Source organism: Apteryx mantelli, chromosome 2, assembly GCF_036417845.1.
Source record: "Apteryx mantelli isolate bAptMan1 chromosome 2, bAptMan1.hap1, whole genome shotgun sequence".
Taxonomy (NCBI): Eukaryota; Metazoa; Chordata; class Aves; order Apterygiformes; family Apterygidae; genus Apteryx; species Apteryx mantelli.
The window spans coordinates 90,616,612-90,639,839 of NC_089979.1; the positions used below are offsets into that span (position 1 = coordinate 90,616,612).

Consider the following 23,228-nt stretch of genomic DNA (forward strand, 5'->3'; position numbering starts at 1 on the left):
AAAACATGCAAAAATCTTACACACAACTAGGACATTTTCAGAGCAACTATGGTTTCATCTCATCTGTTTTCCTGTGTACGCACTCAGCACGAAGAGTTCACTCTTTATCCTTCTTTTGCCTAAAACAGATAGCCTGGTTCTCATATTTGTCAACCTGCAGAAGTGTAGTGCAATGTGACTATGCCAGTTTGAAAACAAAAAGCTTTCTTTCACGGTAGTGTACAAAAGTTCCCACCAGTCCAGCTCCTTGAAGCTGTCAGCACACAGCCTACCGCAGCATCAGAGCTCTAAAAGAGCCCCACAAAGCCAGGCCATAACCTGAAGGAAAGATTTATGCATCCTATGTTTGGTATGAGAACTTACGCTGGCCTGTGTGATCGGAGCATTGCCAATATAATTTAATCCCATTTCTTTTCCTCTGTTGTCACTCTTTCTTTTCATACCAAATTCATTACTGAAACATTCTCACTGTGAGGGGTAAGAAGTAACAGCGTAAGAAAGCATGTGATTCCAGTTGTGTGAGCTCCCATGCTCTGCTAATTTACTTAAATTTGCACTTTTTATTATAATTAAATCTAAATTTTGATTTTTTTTTGCTAGATCAAATATACTGGTACTGCAAGCAGCTTCATATCCATTTCTCTTACGTTGAATGTTTCTTTGATCAGAATAATGCATTTCTCTACCTGTACAGTATCTGGCAGAGATTACTAATACCTGTTGAATCTGGAATTTTAAAAGTATCGTGGGCAGTTTTAGGAGGATCAAAGTGTCTAATTCCCTGTCTAACTGTACCTGATAACTTTGAAAGAGATACCTATGTTGAATAACAGTATTTGGTCATCCAATTCCAGAATTCCCTCCAAAATCATGATACTTGTCTCTCCTCTAAAGTACTTTGTGTTATAGTCATGCATTATTGCTATTACAGGTTACAGAGTTCTAGAACAAGAAAATCTGTCAACTCACAGTAATACAGATGCTCATCTTAAAAGAGAATTTTGTTTTCACCTTTCAGAAATGTCAGTATTCAGCACCATTGTTTTGGTTTGGTTTTGTATAGGAAATCCATTATTTAAAAATCAAAATCACTAGGTGATGGTCTGACAGGAAATCCTGGCATACTCAGTGTGATTAAATAGAACCCTTAAGTATAAATCTAACTTGCCTGCAGTGATGCATCTGTTTCTGCAAGTCCAGGATAGGAGTGTGGCCATGCATCCTTGTAGGAGCCTAGGACACAAGCCGATCAAGGACAGGCCTGTCAGAGTGGCCCACCTGGCCCTTTGGAGCATGCCCAGGACTTTAGCGCTTTCCCCATACGACAGCATGATAAAACTGATGTACCTAAGCTCATACTGGCCGAACCCCAGGCTTCTCCGGATTCCTGTTTCTCAGGACTCACAGCACGATTGGCACCGGTATCTTCCTGGTTGCTCCATGCTACCAGCACCCCACTAGCCAGTACAGCTGGGAGTGTAATGAAAACGATTATGCTTGAAAGTGTTCAGCAAATTCCTGTTTATTCACCAATTACCCACCCACTGCTGTACTCTGAGTGAGAAATGGGGGGAAAAAAAGCATACCAAATAAATTACTGGGGAATATTGTATAAGTTAATTGGATCAACTCTGTTATGAACATTATTTTAAAGCTTTGCTGTCAGTGTACCTGTGGCCCTTCGCAGAGGCCACAGAATATAACAGGGCCTGACTCATACAAGACTTGCTGCCCAAATCAGTAACATATGTGGCTGGTTTTCTGGTTTCTGTTTGGTTTTGTAATCCTTGCCTTTTTCTGAGGAAAATGTGAATCAACTCAATGACCGCCCCAAGCTTCATCAGTCCTCACTTCAGACTTTGGCCTTTGCAAGGTTTTCTAGGGCTCTGCTGCTTTATATGTATTACTGGAACAGCATGAGGGCTTAACTTCCCAGTGTATGCTCCCCGAAAAGCCTGGGCTCTCCTCCCTGTCCTTTCCTTTTTGACCCTTCTTCACTGAGCTGAATACTTCCTGCTTTTTTTTTTAAATATATATATTACCTATCCCAATAGGAATATATGGCTCTAGCTGTCTGAAATAATACTTCGGAGCTTCTTTGAAAAGCTTTCTGAAGAGAAAGTTCATGTGAAGTTACATATGTCTCTTAACATGAATGATTGCCATTGTTCATGTGCAATGGTGTGTGCAAGATACAAGTCCAAATTTGGATTCCAGATGAAATTCATGATGTCTGTGTGCAATCAGCTGTATTTCTGCATCTTGATTACTTGGCAGCTGCAAACACAGTGCTCATCACCCATATGGTGTGTTTCTTCTGGCCACTGATAAGAGTCATGTAATGCTTTGAGCACTCTTTCATGACTTGAAGTTTGGCAGTTTATAGAGAAAGAAACTCTGGCTATAAATTCTTGTCCCTTATGCCATAAGTTGTAGCCAGGACATCTTCATAGATATACTTTATACCAGTTGGGTTCTCAACAATTTTCAGTTGCTGCCTCTTCTATTCCTCTTGTCATGTTCTCAGCGTGAATCCTTGTTCTCATTGTACTGATGAACATACATATTGCTCCTCACTAGACAATTAGTAATATAAAAATTATGTGTATTATCCTTCCTTAAAAACATGTTGGTCTCTAAGATGCCAAACAAAAGATCTTACAGTACTTTGATAGCACAACTTTAATTCTGGGTTTAAATCCATAGCAATGCATCTGAAAATTGAGATGAATGGAGTCTTGTGCTTAACAGTCTCTTTCTCACTCTTTCTCTCTCTCTCTCTTTTTAATATATGTATGTAACAGGCATTCGCCAAAAGTGGTGAAAGCAGCATCTCAGGTCCTCAATAGTATGTGGCAGTACAGAGACCTGAGAAGTCTCTACAAGAAGGTAAGGCTTGGGTTTTTTCTAGATTTGTCTTTTTTCATATAGTTACTCAAATTTAGGGGCTGAGAGACTTCAGACCAAACATTTATATGAACTGGAAATTCACCTAGAGTTTAAAATTTTGAATACTTGGAGTGATAGGATTTTTCTCCCATTTCTACTTTTAACATAGAAATAGCTTGTAAAAATGTGCGGTGTTAAAAAAAAAAGAGTTGTGAATTTGATTTTCAAATGAATTCTTACAAAAAAGCACTGGATCTGACAGCCGTGGAGAGTGAGGTCCTCTGTTCGCAAAATGAACCTGTGCAAACTCTCCTACTGTACCTTTCCTACTTCTGCCTCCCCACCCTATCCTGAGGATATTACCATGTTTCCAGCCTTTCAGCTCCCAGATTTCCTCATGGGATTGCCAACAAGAGTACCTGAGGGAGCGGTGCTTTGGGACCAGTGTGCAAGTGGAGCTGGATTGAAACTTGTTAGCTTCACTTTTAATCAGCTGACAGATATACTTGGCTTTGAGACAGTCTATATAGAGCACCATACCAGTCCCACAAGCCTCCTGCCCTCTTACATATGAATTGCAATACTGGTAATATGATCCCATGAAACAACATCCTATAGCTGTTGAAAAATAAATGTCTACTTACTAAGTGACAATATATCAAAATACTTCTTACTGAATATTTACCAACAGAATCACACGGCAGTATAACCATCAGCCTGCAGACTTAGTTCTCAAAGGTCTTTTTACGACATGGAATTTCACAGCTATCTAACTGATATTTGTATTTGCAACCTCATACAGGTTAGACCTAAGACTTTATGGGGTTCATGTCCTGGCTAAAAGTAAGATGTAAGGATGGTGAATTGAGAAAAAGTTCACAAATGACATAGTCTGTGCTATATGTATTTTGCACAAGAAGAGAACTTGGTTATGGAAAATTTATGCACCAAATAAATCTCAGGCTGGCTCAAGCTGATCTTTGGTTTGAAATGCTATTCTTTTGCATGCTTCCGCCCCTGCTTGTGTCAGCCTGACAAATAAGGAAGACTATCACTGAGCCTCTCCCACTGCTCACTTCCAGTAGCTTCGATCACCCCAACAGCCCTAGGGATACCTTACACACAGATGTTTCAAGTAAGGAGGTGGAGTGCCACTGTCCCATTAAGAGATGGGAGCACACATGAGCTGGAGTATGCTTTTTTTGAGGCAGTAATGTACTTGTGTGCATAGCCTGACTTCTGTGCATGTGCGTGGCTGCACTGTAGAAGCTGAACTTTATTGCACCTAAATCTCTTAGAGGTTCTTGCAATGTCTGACTCATTTCCAACCTTTTGGCTACCTATACATGCAACAGAAAAGCAGTTTCCAGGGTTGCTCCATGCATGATGTAATCTATATGCTGTATGGCTTTTGGGTATATTGCTGCGTAAAGAACATTCTGTTAGCTGCCAAAGTGTGCCTGGTAATGTTCTTACGTATTAGGCATGCTTGGGTACTCAGGACCTTGCATGCTTGAAGAATGTGTTCTGAGGCCACAAATGTTCAAATAGTTACCATAATTTAAGATGCTCATGTTTGTTGAAAGACATACAGTAATCTTTATGAATTCATAATATTTATTAAATTTGCAAATAGTAGGCTCATTGTTATGCTAGATGTCTGTTTTTCACTACTGTTGAGAAAAGGATGTTTTTATAATAGGAAAATTACAAAACTGTGCGTTTTACCAGTAATGCAGCTAGTCAGGTAAAATAAATATACTTGGTCAGTACAGTCTTTATTTTGTCCCATTAGAATACTTAGGTCAGTAAAAATGAGTGAACGTACTGCTACTGTAATATGATCAGCACTTTGCAGTATCCTGCACTTGCACAGCCTTTTTTTGAAGTGCAGATAAATCCCATTGCATAGCCATCAGCAATTTCTTCATATGCCCCGAAATATCTGTACAATTACTTTCAGAGAACTGGTGGCATTCAGAGAGACACAGTTTTGCATTGTAACACAGGTAAATGACAAGTGTCACAGAAGAAGCAGCAGCAGTTATCTTTTACCGTTTGGGGAACAGTGTAACCAAACAGTTTGAACTGTGGTATATTTTAGAGGTACATGTTTACAGTAGAGTAGATAAGGAAAGAGGACAAGACTAGAAGTATTATCCTTTCTATTAATGAAGAAAAAAAATGATATATTTACTGCTGGTGCAATAGTGGTCACCTGTCATCTCTGGCAGAATATAAACTGCACTGACAGGAATTTCATCCAGAGTTGGGGACCGGTGTGGTAAATCACCTTATGACTTGCCACTCCTGTGAGAGGACTAAAAGCCAAGAAGTGCCTAGGCACCAATTTCTTACCTGCAGCACTCTCAAGCAAACTCCTGGCTGTAAAGTGGAGATAATTGCAGGAGTCAGGAGCTAGTCCCTCACCTGCTGCTGGTAGCAGAGTTGCCCTAAGTAGGGTGTCAAATGCTTCCTGCAAGCTTTGTTCCTGTCATGACTGGGTAAGCTCTTCAGCTTTAACCAAGGCTATAACATTAATATGCCTAGGTTATGATACCTAAATTAAGCAACCTCTAAGAACACTGTCAAAATCATCTGTTGCATAAAAAAGTGGTCAAAATAAAAATCTGCAGATTTCAGGGTGTCAGTTTCAGCTAAGACATTGCTTAAAAAGAATAATAGCATGCACAAATTTCATTGTGCCACTCAGTGTCTGACAGACATTGCCTGTTTTTCTGGGCCATTCAATGCCAAAAACTGCAGCAACTGCAGCAGCTCAGTTAACTTCATCAACCAAATCAAACAATATACCGTCTCAAGGTGCTAATGTATTTGGCTAAGAATACAAAGAATGTCTTTTGACAAGATAAAAATTTAAGATCTTATCCAGGTTTTCTACCATGAAAAAATGCAAAACTATTCCACAAAGAAGAGAGATAGAAGGAATAGAAAATTAAATCTGGTAAGCCAAGTTAAGCTAGAGATAAAAGTGTTTCTGGAGAGGGAGGTTCAGCCTAACCCATGGGCTGTATTCAGATAGAAAGGCAAAGAAGGTGTGCAGAGCTACCCCTGTAAGCAGTGGAGCTCCAACAGCCAAAGCTCAGAGTCCTGGTGCCCATGAACTTCTCTGCAGTGAGCTGACTGGGCACCCAGTGAAAACAATGAGAAGGCTCTATTGATTTCTTGGGGCCTTTCTGTAATGCCTCAGAAGCAAGATTTGGAACTTTTGCAGCCAGTTGAACTTTACTGACAAGATAGGCTGAGTAGTCTACAGCATCTGCTACATCCTGGAATTCCCAGCATCCTATAAAAAAGGAGGATTGAAGGTTTCCGTGTTACTTTTTTCAGTTGCTTGCTGGAGCAGGAACACTGTGTTGCACGTCTCTATGAGCTGTTGGTGTCTCTTTTCAAATAGCTTTTGGTTCTCTAAAAGGCATGTTCAGGCAGATACTGTAGCTGTTCTGGCTCAGAGAATGATGGGGGATATCTAACTTCCCACAAGTTGAGCTGCAGTTGTTAAGGAGGAGGTGTTGGCTTTGTTGTCTCAGTTTCTGCTCAGAAAGCTCTGTAAGCCCACAACACCTCATGCACTGTTTGCAGAGCTGTGTCATGCTTGGTGCACTCCACCGACAGGTTCTAGGATTTCCAGTTAACAGCCATGTAGTGGCTTTAATGGGACACACTGACTTGTTAGACTGAGCTGGAATGGAAGAGGCACAGAAGATAAATGTCAAGGCAGCGTTCAGATCTGTGAGTGAGGTGGCATTGCTTGCCATGCACTGTAGGCTTGTGTTTTGGAAAAATAGAGAATTTCACTCTCTGGTATGGTTAATTTGGCACAATCCCAACAAAGCCCAACAAGAAAACGTTATTAAAAACATAAACGTTTCACATTGCTAAAATAAAAGAAAAAAACTTGGCAGAACAAGGTAAAGCAATGAATTTAGTCTTGAGGTGAAGGAGTTGTCAGCCATCCATCACTTGGGGGAGTTCTGTTCCCTCAAATGTCAGTTTTCTTCTGGTCTACAGCAAAGTTACTACTCTGACGTTTCATCCTAGTTGGCTGATTCTCAACTTTATTTGCAACTAATACTATTTCAGTATCACCAGGGAGTGATAATAAGCCATGAATTATCAGTGCAGTAAGAGTGAGAGGGAGAAATTCAAAAAAGTGAACATTTCACTGTGCTTCTTAAAGCACTTGAACTGCAGTCTCTAAATGAAAGATTCATGGTCCTCTCCTCTAAATCTTGAAAAGTAAAGATCTTCCTTTTCCCATGTATTTTTTTGGGGTGGGAATTTTTTGTTTTTTGAGGAGACACTTGAGAAGTTTAACTTGTTAACTTCAACTTAACTTCATCAGGGAAGAGTTCACAGGAAATAGTGTTTAGTCAGCTAAGCAATGGCTGAAACAGAAATCTAATCTAAAAACTTCCCTCCAAGAGGAAAACATGATTCAGTCTCATATAAAGTGTTTAAATAGATTAGTGTGATTAATTTCTAAATACTGCTAAAGCTTTGCAAGTAAGAAAGAAATGGTCATCATAATTTTTCATTAGTAGATGAAATATTTTCTCCCCAAAACTGACTTAAATGTCATGTCATTTTCAAACTTCTTTCTACAAATAAGATTTAAATTTTCATAAATGATCGTTTGTTTTATCTGCCTCTGTTTTGGGGAAATCATTCTGAAATACTCGAAACACGGCTTTCAAAAGTGCTTAATGGTCACATCGTCCACTGTTTGGTCAGTGGTGCAGCACCTACAAAAAACAGGTAGGGGAGCTGTCTGACTTGCCCTGCAGACACCTGGTACGCCACTCCTCTTCAAGTAGCTTGGTCAACCTGTACAGTCAGTGAGAGAATTAAATGCTGCTTATAATGTCCCATTATTTTTAGCCACCTAGAGGATGTGAAAGGCGCTACTAGGGTGATTCTTTAAGGACATCTATTTCCAAGTGAGGAACACCAGATGCCACTCCAATCTCCAGTGTGTTAGCTGACTGAAAATTTGGGGACACCTCAGAAGATGTGGCTGTGACCGTAAGAGAGCAGATTTCCATTAGCCACAGATGGCAGATGCCGTCTATCTCAGTATTCATGAAAATAACCAAGTGCTCTTAAACACAAAGAGCTTGTTAAATTGCAGGAGGAAGTTTGCACATGCAAATGTTACCAAGCCCCGGAGCAAAAGGGATGGACAAAAAGGGGGACTAAATAAGCTAACCTGAAGGAAAATTTATTAGCTAAAAACAAGCTTCAATTAGCGTTAAGTGCATGTACTAAAGAGCAGGAGAAACTGTCAGGAAGAATGTTTCCTATCAATTAGTTTGCCTTGCCTAACCACTTAGACTACAACAAAATATCTGTTTACATTCTGTCATTATGTTTGCCTTTATTCTGTTGCCCAGGATGTAAGTAGAAATCACAATGAATTTGTAGAAATCATTTTTTTTTCTGTTTACTATCATAGGTTTGTGTTCTGCATAGAATATTAGAAATGTTTGTCCTATTCACCTACCATATGAATAAAAATACAGCCAATTATTTGAAACTAGGGAGGCTATTAAAGGCAGTTGTCCTTCACTGTGTGCTGTGCCATTTACAATAGGAAGAGTATTGTGACAAGCATTTAATGAAGTGGAAGTAGTGACTCTGAAGATGGCCTTGTCTGTCATTGGCTGGAAAAGATATTTAGAATTGCTTGAGGCCTTAAAAGCAGTTAAGCCAGGCAGGATCTAGAAGAGGACTCTCTTTTCATGTGACTTTCAGAATAATAAACTGATGACTCTGTGGGAAGGTCCCTTATTGCTAAATGTTCCGTGAAAATTGCCAGCAATAAACTTGAAAATTCCAGTTAAGTAGTTCTAAAATCTGAAGTCCTTTCTTAAGTAAAATATACCCAGGCACCCTTTTGAAATATTAATTATGTCATGCTATCCTGTAGACTTAGAACACAGAACTTGGATTTGCTTCTGGTAAGGCTATATATGTTCAGTCAGACATCCTTAAAAGAGGATTCTGTCTTTAGGTTAAATTTATCCAGTGCAAATGTCTATGCATAACTTAAGCCCTACATTAAGGATTTAAATTCCAAATCCAGAACATAATAGTTCCTCAAAAAAGTGATTTGACTTTGATGGAACTATTCATGTGCTCAAATTATTCATGAACATATGTATTTTACTGTACTTATCTTTCAGTGGGACTTAATTTGCTTCTGTAAGTTGGGGAGGCCTTTTTCAGATGAGAATGTCACCCTTTTAGAAAAAGGATGGATTAATTCAAGGTAGCGTCTCCACTGTAATTTAAAACTGGAATGGCTTTATAGAAAAAGCATTGTCTAGATCCAATTTCTATATAACTATGAAAGTACAAGTACCCGATTAATGATTGACTGATTGGTTGATTTATGGTAGTGGGAGGCCCCAAGCTTCAGTGTGGAGGACAGGATTTTCACCCACCCATCAGTCTGGGTCATGGCACACTCAGCATACTCTCTCCCAGAGCAAAGAAACCAGAATCTTTTCCCAAACCCAGGTATTCTGGCTGTCAGCTGACCAGTTTTGAATTGTTATGTTTAATGCATACTTAGATTTGTACCCGGGAGACTTCTGCAGAAGATGTTTGAATCAAAAGTAACAACACCTTACTAGAAAATAGATTTTAAAAGTGCACATTTTAATTTGCTGAACCTTGCAGTTTCTAGGCTGAAAGCTGCTGCCTGCACTTCCCAGAGCAATCCAGTTCATTTCAGCAGTGTGCGTATGGTATGCAGGATTTTGCTCTCTCTCAAGATAGTATATACCAGTGAGAGGAACAAGTGCAGTCCCTCCCATCTCCTCTCAAGCTTTCGATGATATGTGTAATCTGTTTGTTGATTGTCTGAACCTTTCCAACAGAAAGGCAATAATTGATAAGCACCATGTTGCAACATCATCTGGAATTTATTTTTATCAAGCACTTTGCTATATTTTCTAGGTCAGTGCCATCTTTAAGAGAAAAACAATAGCTGTGCATTTCATTAAGAGGATCCTGGTTGAACCAGGATGTCTACAGAGAAAATTAATGTGCCCAAGAATCAATGAAATTCTTAAAATACTAATTTCAAAGTCTATATTACTAAGAACAGAGGAGATTTCCTGCAGACGTAAATACAAGCAGTAAGAATTAGCACAACTGATTATACTTTACAGGAGGCCTTATTGAGTTTTAGATACCAAAATTCCATTTTGTTAACTGAGTATAGTCTTTTGTTTTTTCCACAAATACTTTCCCCAAACACTTTCCCCAAATACTCTACAATACTTTCCCCCATACTTTTTTCCCTGATAAAATGTGACTGTATGGCCTTATTGTAAGAACAAAACAGTATCTGCTTCATGCATTCAACATGCAAGTAAATCCATGTATAAACCTTTATACATGTGTATTTTATTTCTGATAAAATGCATAGAGAGAATAGGAATCTGTATGTTTCTGCTGATCACACATGACATAGAGTTATGCTTTTTCTTCCAGTTTAATTTTTTTTCTAGCAAATTTGCTTGGAAGAGGGAAGACATCAGAAGTGATCTCATTTAAATACCTCAGACATAAATGTCACTCAAGGTTAGGGTAAATCCTTTTAAGCTTTAGCTAACAAGAATATGATTTTTTAAAACCCCAGCATTTCATTGTCTAATGTGTGACATTACTTTTTGTTAATGAGGAATTAAGAAAATTCCTAAATTGATTTTAAATAAAGGAAATGTGAAAATTATATGTGGTATTAACATATTCAAACTTTTGTAAAACATCATCTGAGTAATTCTGGAAGAGATGGATTCATAAACAATATAGCAGAAGAAATTATAGTCTTTAAATACATACTTTCACTCTCTTTTTTTCTTCTTATTTCAGCCTTTCTTGCCTAAAACCGTGTTACTGACTTTTAAATGAGAGTTTTAAATGTGACTATCACATGGCAATTCAGTTAAATGCCTACTCCTGAAATTGTCATTGTTTTCAGTACCAGAGAAAGGGATTGTATCACTAGGATGATTTTTTTGTGATTTATTATTATCAATTCTACATTTTATGCTGTAAATTAATTTCCAGTGTTCAGAATAAGATGGATTTTCCTTTCCCAATGCAGATGCAGGTATGATTTCTTCATTAAAGTAAAGGCATATTTTCTGTTTTTCAAGAAATAGTAACTGCAGACCAATGAATAATCTGTTTATACATTCTTTCTTAGAGACACAAAGCCTCTTAAGTTAGGAATGATATGTTAGTCTGGAATCTTCCTGTTCTTTTTCAACTTGATATGGCTTTTTTCAGCACTATTAGCAGCAGGCAGCATCACTGTGTAACATCAACTTATCATTTAACTTGCCTCCTCTTTTGATTGTATATGCCTTCCCAGGGATGGGTTTTCTAAAGAATCGTTCAAAACCTTTTCAAGTACATTTTTAAATTTACCTTTTTTTCATTGCCAGTTTCCTGCTTAAATAATAACTGATCTGTCTATACAATAGTTATTTATACATTATGAGCAAAATCATGAAGCCTAAATAGGAAATTGTGCAGATAAAGTCCACTGACCTATCCAGGTAAAAATTTGGCATATGCAGAAGTATTCATATATGGAAAAGTGGTGTATAAACAGTGCTTGAATTAAAAAAAAAGAAAGGGAGAGAGAGAAAGACTCTAAGCAGCTGGCAGAAGAGAAATATAAGTCTCTTCACCTAGCTGTGTTATCATTGTAAATCATTTGGCTAGTTTTTAGGAAGAACAATTTAGAAAAAAAAGACTATTTATAACTAAAGTATTATAAAATGTCAAGTCAAACTGAATGTTTTTCAGGTTTCATTTTAATGCAATAATTGCCATTTCACTCATGTGGTCAGGCAGATAATGTTCTGCTTTTGCTAGTTTATCCAACATACCAAGCAATATTTTTCCTAGTTGCTAGATTTAATAATACTAACAGACAACACTAGAAAGAGGAGGGAGTATCATTATGTAGTTGCAAGCTTAGGGTATTCTGCATGGCCCAAAGTTACTGTTACCAACTTTCAACAATATATTAAATACCCTGCATTTCCTAATATGTAGATAAAGAGCTCTGCGGATAGGATAAAACTCAGCACTAGGTGAATAACAAAAGGGAAACAAACACTGACCCAGCTCTGTGCTGAATTCCTGCCCTTCATACCTGTACAAACAGGGCATAAAACCTTTCAGAAGCTGAAATATTCTTACTTGTATGACAATGACAACATGGAATGGAGTATTGAAATCTGTGTTTAGAGGGAGATATTTTCAAACGTTTTATGTTTCTGAATTCCATCATGTTTACCGTGTAACAGACTTCACTTATTTTTATCATTTTGCATTTAATATAGTTAAATTCTTTGTGACATTCTCCTCAAAGGTTTATTTAATGTGCAGCATCACCTAGCATTCTTTTAGTCATATTTCAGTTTTTATATGTTTCACTGTAAAACATTTTCCATGTTTACTGCTGTATTTTAAATAATTAGCAACAATCTTAAGATTTCGTCTACGCTGAATTAAAGATTCAGTACTGATGATGGTATTTCCAGGTATTTCAGTCCTGTGTAGCTGAAGCCAGACTTTGCCTGTCTTTCTACTATTTTGGTGGGGGCTTTTTTACTTAATGGCATCCAAAAAAATCAGTTGTGCTGACTAATCCCAATTAAAGCCAAACTAATCACACCACCCTTTGCAAATATCTATGTCTGTATGACTATATAATTTTTGCAGGTATATATATGTGTGTATATATATATACATGTATGTATCAGCATGTGTTATTTGTATGAAAAATGTATTCATGACACTACCTTTAAGCATGATGTCTGAACAAAGACAGACTGGGAATTCCTGTAGGAATAAACCTGAATGGTTTGAGGTATGATCTTAGAAAGTATCTGCAACTGTACTTATGAGTGTTGCTTTACCCATTAGTGTCTTAAAGGCATGCTAGTGCTTTTCTTTAACATGCAGTATCGTAACAAGCTCTATGGCTTAGCAGTGATTCTTCTAAATTATCAGTAAGAGGTGTGTGGAAGGTGACACCGTTAGCATCCCAAACCTGCTAGTTTCAAGAAGTGCTAAAGGAATTTAAAAAAAACAAAATTTGTCCAAACAGTTGTCTAGGATGAATCATACATATATGTGATGCTAAAGCATCCTCAGAATTGATAGTGATTCTCATAGTGAGCTCCAGTTGACTTTTGTGGGAACCACTGGGGTTTTTTCACTTGAAAACCCAAGTCCATTTTTGGGTGACTAAGTATGGATTTAGAAGACAGCAATTTAATCTTGCAGTTCTGTAAAATCTGTCTCTAAAGTATTCCACCTTTTGAACTTCTCTGAAGAATGGAAAATTTAAAATGCAGCCCAGGAGTCAGTATCTTTGACTTAGAGCCTTCTTTCTGAAGGGAACTGTATAACTGAAGTTTCTGAAATATCCTTAGGACTAGAGATACAAATAGGCATCCAGAATCTGAAGGGGTATGCATATGTGGAAGGTCACATCTACAGACTTTTTTTCTTCTCAAAAGTACAGTATCTCAGAATAAGATGAGGTTTTAATACTTGAGTAAAAAGTGGATACCTGAGAAAATTATCTACATGTTTTTTTGGACTGGGACATTTTTACTCCAGTTAAATAATATGTTAATATTTTGGAAACAAATATAAATAACATTAGCTAATGACAAACAAAGTTAAGCTGGATTCAGATGGTCAGTACAGAAAAGAATCCAAAAGTCTGTGTCATCGTGCATATGTAAAGATAAAAACATTGTCTTTTATTGATATATGCTGAGATAAACCATTTTTAATGTCAGTCTTTTTCCCCAGAAATCATTCAAGGAACATGATTTCTAGCATTCAGAACTAAATGTCATTCTTAATTAGCTTGTATTCTTGACATCTGCATATGTAGGTTTAGACATGATAAAAGCACATTTGCAGTAAAAAGAATGGTTAATCCAAATGAGAAACAGAAAAATTAGGGTGCATTTGGGAAACTCGCAGTTTTTCCCAGCAAACTTGAACTGACATGTTTGATGGTTACTTACAGTTTTGCAAATGAATCAGATCAGTCAAACTTTCACTAATCCTGGAACATGCAAACGGCACAGAAAAGGTAGAAGTGTCAGATGAAATTTAGTATTCTGGTATTCAAGGCAGGTTTCTTTTCAGAAGAAAATGGTCTAGCTGTGATGGTGTGATGCATAACATTGATCACCTTTTGCTGATGCTTCCTGTATGTTGCTGTGCTTAAGCTAGCATAATTCAAGTTCTACTGGGTCCTGCACGGAGATAAAAAGCGTTTGTTTCACTTGACCAATACATGTAAATTCAGCCATAGTTTCATTGATTGAATATTAAACCTGTATGTCGATACCCTACTTCCAGTTCTTTGATGTTCCATGTGAACTAATAACGGATGCTGAAGAAATTGCTGGGAAGTACTCCATACTTGCTTCTTCTTCTCTTCTCTTCTTAAGACTGTTAATGGAATACAGATATGGCCTAAATATGTCTGCCATTTCAGGCTCTGAGAAAGAAACCTGGTATTTTGAAAAGAATCTCTTAATAGTACTTGTGCTTTGTTCTGAGTTGGTTTACTTCCTTTACTCGCTGAGACAGCTCATCCTGGTAAAAGAGCTGCAGCTTCTTCTTCCTGGAAAAAGTAGGAATGAAAAGTTTCATTGAAGGTTTCTAAATTATGTTTATTACTTTTAGTTCTGCAAAGTGCTTTTAGAGAAAGTTGTGGTTCCTCTGAAACTAGAGTTGTAAACTTTGGTGCAATAGTGTATTCTGGTTAGAGTTAACTATACTAAAGCTGTCATTTACTAAATAAAAAACTGCTAATGGTATTCTGATAAAAATGAATATGCATTTCTCTTCCTTACTGCCTGAGTTGCTAAACTGTCTGTGTTTAAAGATACAGAAATCATACAAAGGTTAGAAATCATACAGCTTAATAATCATTCAGGTCTCTAATTCTCTAATTTAAGTATATTTTTGCAAGAACTTTGGAACTGAACCCAGGGACGGCATAAGTATATCTACTGATTCTTCAAAAGCAGCACTGATTCCGTGGTTGTCAGACAGCCCCACATTTGAATAAAATGATCCCCAGTTTTTCAGATACAGCGTCACTCTTCAGGAAGCACAAAATCTGAATGAGTCTTGATCACAGTCAGTGTCATTAGTCCTACTATGTTCATGGCAAGTGACAATTATGCAAATTTTATTCTGATAATGATTTTATTGGGTTTTATGTTCACAGATAAAATAGAAGAGTTCAGATATAATAGAAGAGTTATGGGGGTTTGGGGTTGATTTTGTGATTTGATGCATAGAATGTCAGAGATGTTGATTTGTTTCTGACCTTTGTAAGGGCAGTAGTCTTAAGAAACTGATCCCGAGCATAAAATAGAGGAGTATTTGTCCTACCCATGAGATTTTGTAGCCAAGAGCTGGAGTTTGCATTTATAGGGCATAAATGTGTTAATACAGGTTAAGTTGCATACCTGGAATGAGAGTGAGCTGCAAGTCAGAAATTACTGTAAACACTTTCGTGGATGTAAATTTTCTTTGTGCATATAAGATACAAGCAAAAATATTTTTTTGTTAATCTTATGATGTAAATTCTAGTTTATACACCTTATGCAGTGGAAAAAAAGAGAAGGACAAAAGTCCTAACTTAAGAGCCAAATACTGTGATCATTTCTTGTAGAAGAGATTAAAACAATTTTATTTCTGTATGAGAGGAAAGTGATACTCGGAAAAATGAATTTATTCTATTTTATTGCAGTATTTGAAAGGTTTATTATTTAGCTGCATATAACATCAGCAAAATTAATAATGAACTCTGCTGTGTCTGAAGTCCTGTCCTTCATGCTTTGCCTCACATACAGTTCCCTTTTCTTACAGCTGTTTTATTCATCAGATTAGGTCTTGTCATCTTCACACTCACACAACAGGAAATCAATAAATAATTATGGATAGATAAAGCAATGCTTGAGTGATTTCCTGAAACCTCCCTGAGTTGCACTATATAAAACAACAGGGGATAGTTATCTAGCCGTTTTTCACTTGGATAGATTTGGCAAGTAATTAATATATCTCTCCCTGATTGTGTATCTTTTCCTAGCTAAAATCAAGGGATGAGAGCTAAAATTATGGTAGAAGATAAATGACTAGAAGATGATAACCCTACCAAAAAAAAAAAAGGTATTTGGAAGAGAAAGAGAAGAGAAAGAGAAAGAGAGAAAGAACTGGCCAAGGCCATCTGAGGTATTTTGAAGAAAAAAGCTGCATGATGCTCTCAGAAGAATATTGTACCTCAGGCTTTGCAATGACAACAGAAAACCAGGGAGAAAAAATATTTTAAATGAGTTTGGTGTGGAATGCTGACAGTGTGTGAATAATGGGCTTTGCTTTCTGAGATGGAGGCTGGGAGCTATAAGTCGTATGTATAAAAGAATGAGTTTAACTACTGATTCTGAAAATGTCACTTTATTAAAGAGCCTACAGAAAACTTAATAATCCTCATTCATTCCCAGACAGTTTTGCTGTGGTAAATGCCTGTCTGACTAGGAACTCTTTTTTTCCTCATGCTGCCCTAAATATAAATTCCTTGTACCAACTTCTTAAGAAATAGAATTTGTTGCTGTGGCTGGGGTCCTGAGGTCTAGCAAGAAAGGAGACTGAGCCAATGTGTATGTCTAGCATAGTCACACAGGCCTGGGATCAGCTAGGGAGCCAGCCAGCACGCAGAGCATGGAGCAAGAAAGCCAAGGGTCTCTGCGAGCCTCCGGCTGCCCCAGTGGCAGCTCTGCCACCCTTTGGGATCACTCCTTCCCAGCCAGCTTTGCTCCTTGGCACGCTGGCATTAGCTCAAATCACTGCACTGCTCTCGTGACGCCCTGGGGACAACCTGACAGCATTGGCTAGCAGCAGGGTCCGCGTCCTCTCCCTGAAATTACATCCATGCAAGGTAAGGAGTGATCTTCCTCCCAGCCCGGCACAGCTGCAGATGTTGTACTCCCAGCATAACCTGTAATTACTAAATAAATATCATCATCATCATAAGTCATGGCAAGTAAACAGTGGTTTTGCCTAACCACTAACCAGCTAAGCTCTCATAAAAACACTATGAATTATTCCTGCACTTTCATCCAAGGTATCAAAGTATTCCTAATATTTCTAAATGCCCCAAATTTGAGTAATTCTATGTTTTAAGTAATTTATGGCTTTTATAAACTGTGAAAATACCGCTATAAACATAAATACCAAAATCCCAGAATTAAGATGAGCTTTGATGATTCATGTCTTTGTTTTATATCTGTTAATTTTAAGGGCCTGACTAGTAACAATTTGGGAGAGAAGGGGAAATAGGAGAATTAGAGTCAGCAGACCTTTGGCTCTTGAAGTCAGTGAAATTACTGCAGATTTGCACTTGCAGACTTAATGCAGAATCTGTCCAAAGGGCTGAACCCAAACAGCAAACTGCTAGTATCCAAGCTGTGAGAATACCAAATTCCTCCACTATACCCACTCCTCTTTTCAACAACATAGCTTGAGTTCCCATTACTGGCAGTAAAAGACAAAATCCTGGGAGTAAAAATGTCCATATACTGTTTATAAGTGTTTGCAACTCAGCTGATGGCATAAAAAAAAATAACTAAAGCAGATTTATTCAGAATAAGTCATAAAGCAGATTAATGTAAATAACTCAGGAATTCTCTGCTATTTTTGAGTTCTCCCTGGAACAACACAGCAAAATCTAGAAAGGACCATCCTTTTCAGTTGTCATTTACTGGTAATAGGACTTTATTTTTAATACAGATAGTTTATCTAAAACTAGTTGTTTGTTTGTTTTTCAAGAGTGTTTCTAGAGTTACTAACATGTTTTGAATTTAGTTTATATCTCTCTCTCAATGTACATAAAGAACCAGATTTCAAATGCAAAGGCAGGGACGTTTTTCAAGAACAACCATCCCTCCTTCTGTCCTTCAGCAGCTGCCATTCCCTTGCCAGCCATTTCCCTGGCACACATGGAAGCATCCTCCTAGGAAGCTGCATATTCATGTATATTCCTGGAGGGTTTTTTAACCTCCGTTGTAGTGCAGTTGGCAGAGGGAAAGAAGCCAACCTCAGTATCTTAGAAACAATAAGCTTGGTGGAACTCCACTACTGAGAATCACCAGGGAATATATTTATTCTTCTTTCTTTCCCCTGTGTTAAAACAAAATAATGTAATCCCAAGTTGTAAAGCCTCATCATATATGTGATGGTTGTTAAGCATTTAAACTACGTTATTTCAAAGATCCTATTCAAAAGGTTAGTTAAATACATATATGGATCACCTCAACCTTATCATTTTAGGTTGCTCACTGCAGTCAAGTCACACACGGAGCTTTAATATGTCAATGTATGGAGGTAATTTGATCTAGTTCTAATTTCTGTTATGTCTTATTAGTGTTGTGACAACAAATTCCCAGTGAAGAATTGCCCAGACCTGTGTAAATCTGATGAGCCTTGACTTAATTCACATCAGATTTGTCTTTTACTGTAGACAGTGTCACACTGGTGTGCAACAGTTAGAAATGTTTCATTTAATCTGACAGCAATGCTCAAACTTGTGAAAGATGCAACACCAACAACTCAAAGCAATTTCTGTCTGAGTTTCAAAGCAAGTAGATCGTATGTACTTCCAGGCACTTTCCTTTTTTGCTGTATCATCTACTTCTAATATCATGGAGGGTCTGATCACTGATTCCTGCAAGTGGTTGCCTATTAAAAGTTCAAATTTCTACAGCTTACTACCGTTACAGGAGCAGTTGTTATTACAACTAATAAACTGGAACCAGTAAAATGCTGTCTTACAGATAAGGAAGTAGGATGACAAAACAAATCTTGTCCTGTATGCTTTAAATGAGTGACAAAATGTCTATTAATTCAAGTCACAAGCAGGATCAGATCTGAAGCAAGAAATAGCATGCTGGAGAGTTTGTAAACTTGGGGGGCGGGGGGAACATTCTCTATAGTTTCTCATTTTTTAGCTGTTTCCTTATCAGATTGTTTTTGTCATTTTTGCTCCTTTTCCTTGGTGAGATTTGTTTGCTTCTGATGAGTTGCTCTCTTTCTCCTTGATAAGAGTTTTGGAACCAGCAGCCAGGAGTCAGTTGGGGTGGAATACACTCTTCAGTGTTAAAAGAAATACATGTGCATGCTGACGCCACTCGGTTTTTCTAAACCACCCCAGTGATTTTTAAATCACTGACATCTTTACTGGCTAATCAGCATAAACAGTCAAAGAGTAGTCATTGCTTTTATTTTTGCTTCATGGCTATTAACACACAAGCTGATGGGGAGATCTTTCTGAGTAGTTGCAGATAGGGCCTGTAGGCTGGGCACTGCCCCAAGCATTGGGCTCCTGACGTTTTGTCACCAGCTAAGCCACATATTCTGTGGCCATATGATTTTTCCCTCTCTATCCTGTTTAATGTGTAAAAGTTCTTCAGGCGGGAGCTCCGCTTCCCTTTTGTGTCAGCATAGTGTCGGCTCCAGTCAGGGCTTAATTTCATTCAGTCCTTTTAGTGCCACTGTACTCCAAATGAGAAAAATTATGTATATGGTATCACTCAGCTCAACAAATCATCTCCTAAAGTCAAGGACTCTGATCCTGGAGAATTCTGACAATTCTGAAATTCTTTCAAACCTAATAGAAAACCACTCTCGCTTTTCCCCTAAGTTTTAATACAGAAAGGATAAGGTAGAAGTCACAAATTATATTTTCAGAAGATAAGTTGCAATAGTTATTTGGCACAGTAAGTTCAGTTACTGTGACAAAATAATTATTTCCCGTGGGCCCAAAGAAAACTATTGATTTTCAAAATGCCGTACAGTTGAGCAGGGGCACAAAAGGACCACTTCACTCCTTGAGACCGGCAAAAGGTGATCAGTGAGGCTACATTCTTACTTCTGTTTTCTGCAGTGATTATCCAACCCTCCGCCCCAAATGTAATCCCTGCTGCTTTCCTAAGAATATGTTCAGAAACACGTCACTGCTGATCAAGTTTTAATACATGCCCTTTCATTTCTGACTTTATGTAGTATAACTGAGGAAAACCACAGATATTCATTCTAGTCAGAATGTAGAGAAATGCCCAGGAGAAGGATACGCTGGAGGAGATGATGAGGACATATAATGATATTTCTGTACTCTGGTTGCTTTGTGCCTTGCTGAAGTGTGCAGTTGCTACCTATTAATTAACTGCTACCAGTTAACAAATGCATCCATTTCCTAACAGAATTGCATTGAATTTCTTTCCCATATGTCAGATCTTTTTGTCTTACTCTTCCTCTCCTAGATCACATTTGTGTCTGGTAAATTGGTTTCTGGAATGCAGTATCACACACTTGGCTTTTGAGATAGCTTTCTTCTCTACAGGACACATATACTGTACCTTTAAGTACCCAAATCAATTTAATTAAATTTCATTACAGGCACTAGAGCTGAAACAAACTAATGAAAGCAGCCATCACATCAGGTGGTATTTATCTCAGCATTAAATTGAAAATACTCCCTTTAGGCTCTTAAAAATTAGTTTAAATATTTAACACTAATAGCTTTTGGAATTGTTGATGGGGATAGTTTTAATGAATTTGTTACAAACGGTTTACCTTTGCAAGGAAAGAGGCTTGTTTCTGGCAGCAGAGGAGAGCTAAAGATAGTTGACTTAAAAATATTGGTTTTGGAGTACTGTCAAGTCTGTGAGCTGCCCACAGTGCTGTTGAAAAACATTCTGAATTTTTCATGCAGTGGCAGCAATATGCCTTGACTAGCCAAAAGCAATGCCAAATCACAACAGCATTCGTGTTGGAGTTTACTGTTTGCCCAGCTTGTTTTACCGAGCTGATCAGGCTAGCAAGCTTGCAAGTTTGTAGCAGGTCTTTATCTGAAGACCTCGCAGCAAGAGCTCTTCTCAGTGGAGCGAAAAACTATCATTTGCAGGCAGGAGGAGGAAGAAGAACGCCTGCCACCCAGAGGAATGCTACTGCCAGCAGCCCAGCTACAGTGAGATTGAGTTCCCTCTCTACTGAGGCACCTTGTAATGCCATTGCAGAGGAAGCAACATCGGCAAAGTATCTGCTGATACTCCGCAGAACCAAACTGGTGCCATGTGCGATTCCTGCAGCACCTGTGGGACTACGCATATAGCAGGGCTCTCATCCCCTCCCCATCTGAACAAGGGTCTAGGTATCAATGTTAACAATACAGAAAGACAGGATGGAGGGGAGAACAGGAAGAAAGGTTAATGGGAAGGTTTTTCTGATGCAAACAACCAAAAAAAAAAACCCCAGTAATTAAGCTGAATAGCTTAATAATAACATATTAATAACATATTAAGTTCACACTGAGGTTTATGTCCACTCAGGGAGCAGGACCTTACTACCTGCATTCATCTTCTAACAGATTTGTAGCCATTACAACTAGTACAGTTACAGCTTCTGACATGGACAGCATCTAAAAAAATGAAATGGTACTCATAATAATTTGTGTTACGTAGCATCCATCTTCCAGTGTTCTGGTTAATTTGAAAAAGAATTATTTTAAAAAGGTACCGAATGTTAGAACAAGGGCTTTGTGCACTTCCTTTCCACAGCAAAGGTTAAATTACAGTCTTCTCCAGCCTTTTTCCTGAGCCTTTTCATGATTCCCTTTGCAAAGAGGCCCAGAGAGACCAGGTGGAGCACCTAAGGCTTCACTGAGGTGCTGAGATAGGTACAAAGTCTCTGGCACGCTGTACCACCTTCATCCCCTGATCGTCCAGGTCAGAGGAGGTGTTGGGGAGTTTGGGAACTGCTATGCCTCCCTTATGACCCACATGCCAGAGATTTATTTGAGGGCAACAAGAGAGCAAAAGAAGGGCAGCGTAGATGGAGTCTGGGGTGCATCCTTGCATGCATCCAGATGCAGAAAAATGGAAGCATTTCCGAGTTGCGTTGTGTAAACATGGATGAAGTCTTCTCCTCTTGCGGGTAGAAGGTGATGAATAGTCTTTTTCGTCTTCTTTTATCAGATCTAGAGTTTTCTGTCCTCATGGTATGTTTCTATTTAGCAGAACAGTCTGTTTAAAAGAAAATAAATTATCAGAAATCTGTAACACAGAGTTATATAATCACCTTTCTTGTAAAAGCTGACCTCAGAGACGGAGAAAGAAGGGAACTATGTTTGTGAAACAGGATAAAGGCATAGTCTTCTCACATGTTTGCTGTTTCATTTTTATAGTAGAGAAATTACTATGCCAGTTGGTGTTAATGGAAAATATAAAAATAAAACTTTCTGTGTTACTTACAGTCTTGAGCCATGGATAAGATTATTGGACTCAAGCTGTTCATGATAATAGTTTAAAGAATTTGAACTATTAATTTTTTTAAAAATATATGCTTATTTAGATATTTCTAAAAATTTCCAATTTGATACAACATTAAGGAATTAAGGCTTCACATACTTTTCTTTTGTTAACATCCTCATTGATTCTCCAGGTTGGAAGACTCAGATTGTGTAGAAGTTGCTTGTTGGAAATGAAAGATTAGATTTAGCAAATTTTGTTTTTGATAAGTGATATTAAAGCTTAGCTATTTCTTTCTCAAGTTATTCTTACTATTTTTTATTAATTAACTATTTTTCTTCCTTATACTTTCCTATGTGACCACCATGGGACACACAGATGCAGTTCGGTGAAGTGTCAGAAACATAAGTGACCTCTGTGGACAAACACTGACTATCCACACTGAAGAAAATAATGACTCTAGTACAAAAGCCATGGCCCAAATTTCATTCTTAATTTTTTCTTTTAAACTTGTGGCTGAGACACAAGCACATTTATACAAATGCAGTATGTAAGGAGTACAGACATTCAGACTTTGTAGTTATGTGGCAAGTTTGTCTATCCTAATTTACTTCCAACATTTTTCTCTGCCTTAAATACAAGTACCTACTTTCCTCCTGCTATTTTGAAAACAGAAAGGTGTCACACTCTTGCTGAGTTCTGTTGCTTAAAAGCTTAGCAGAAGGGGGGGTTTCTGTTGCAATTCAGGAAGCCAGGTGCCTGTGGTTTTTATGGAGGCTGCAAAGACAGGCAGATGTCCTGGGCAAAGGCAGCAGGTGGGAGGGGGATTGAATTAGGTCAGATGGGTGAAGTAGCCTGGAGTGGGGGTAGGAATAGCCTTTCCTATGCCAAAGGAAAACTATTTTTCCGTAAGGAAGAGGAAAATTCCAGCTGTTTTTTGAC

General features: G+C 38.0%; 1 protein-coding gene across 1 annotated transcript in view; it reads left to right on the forward strand.

The window, feature by feature from the left end:
• Window positions 1–23,228, forward strand: part of CTNND2 (catenin delta 2) — a 723,110-nt gene that overhangs the window by 681,521 nt on the left and 18,361 nt on the right. The window contains exon 18 of the mRNA XM_067291004.1: window positions 2,805–2,889. Coding sequence (XP_067147105.1) covers window positions 2,805–2,889 — 85 coding nt within the window. The remainder of the gene's footprint in view (window positions 1–2,804; window positions 2,890–23,228) is intronic.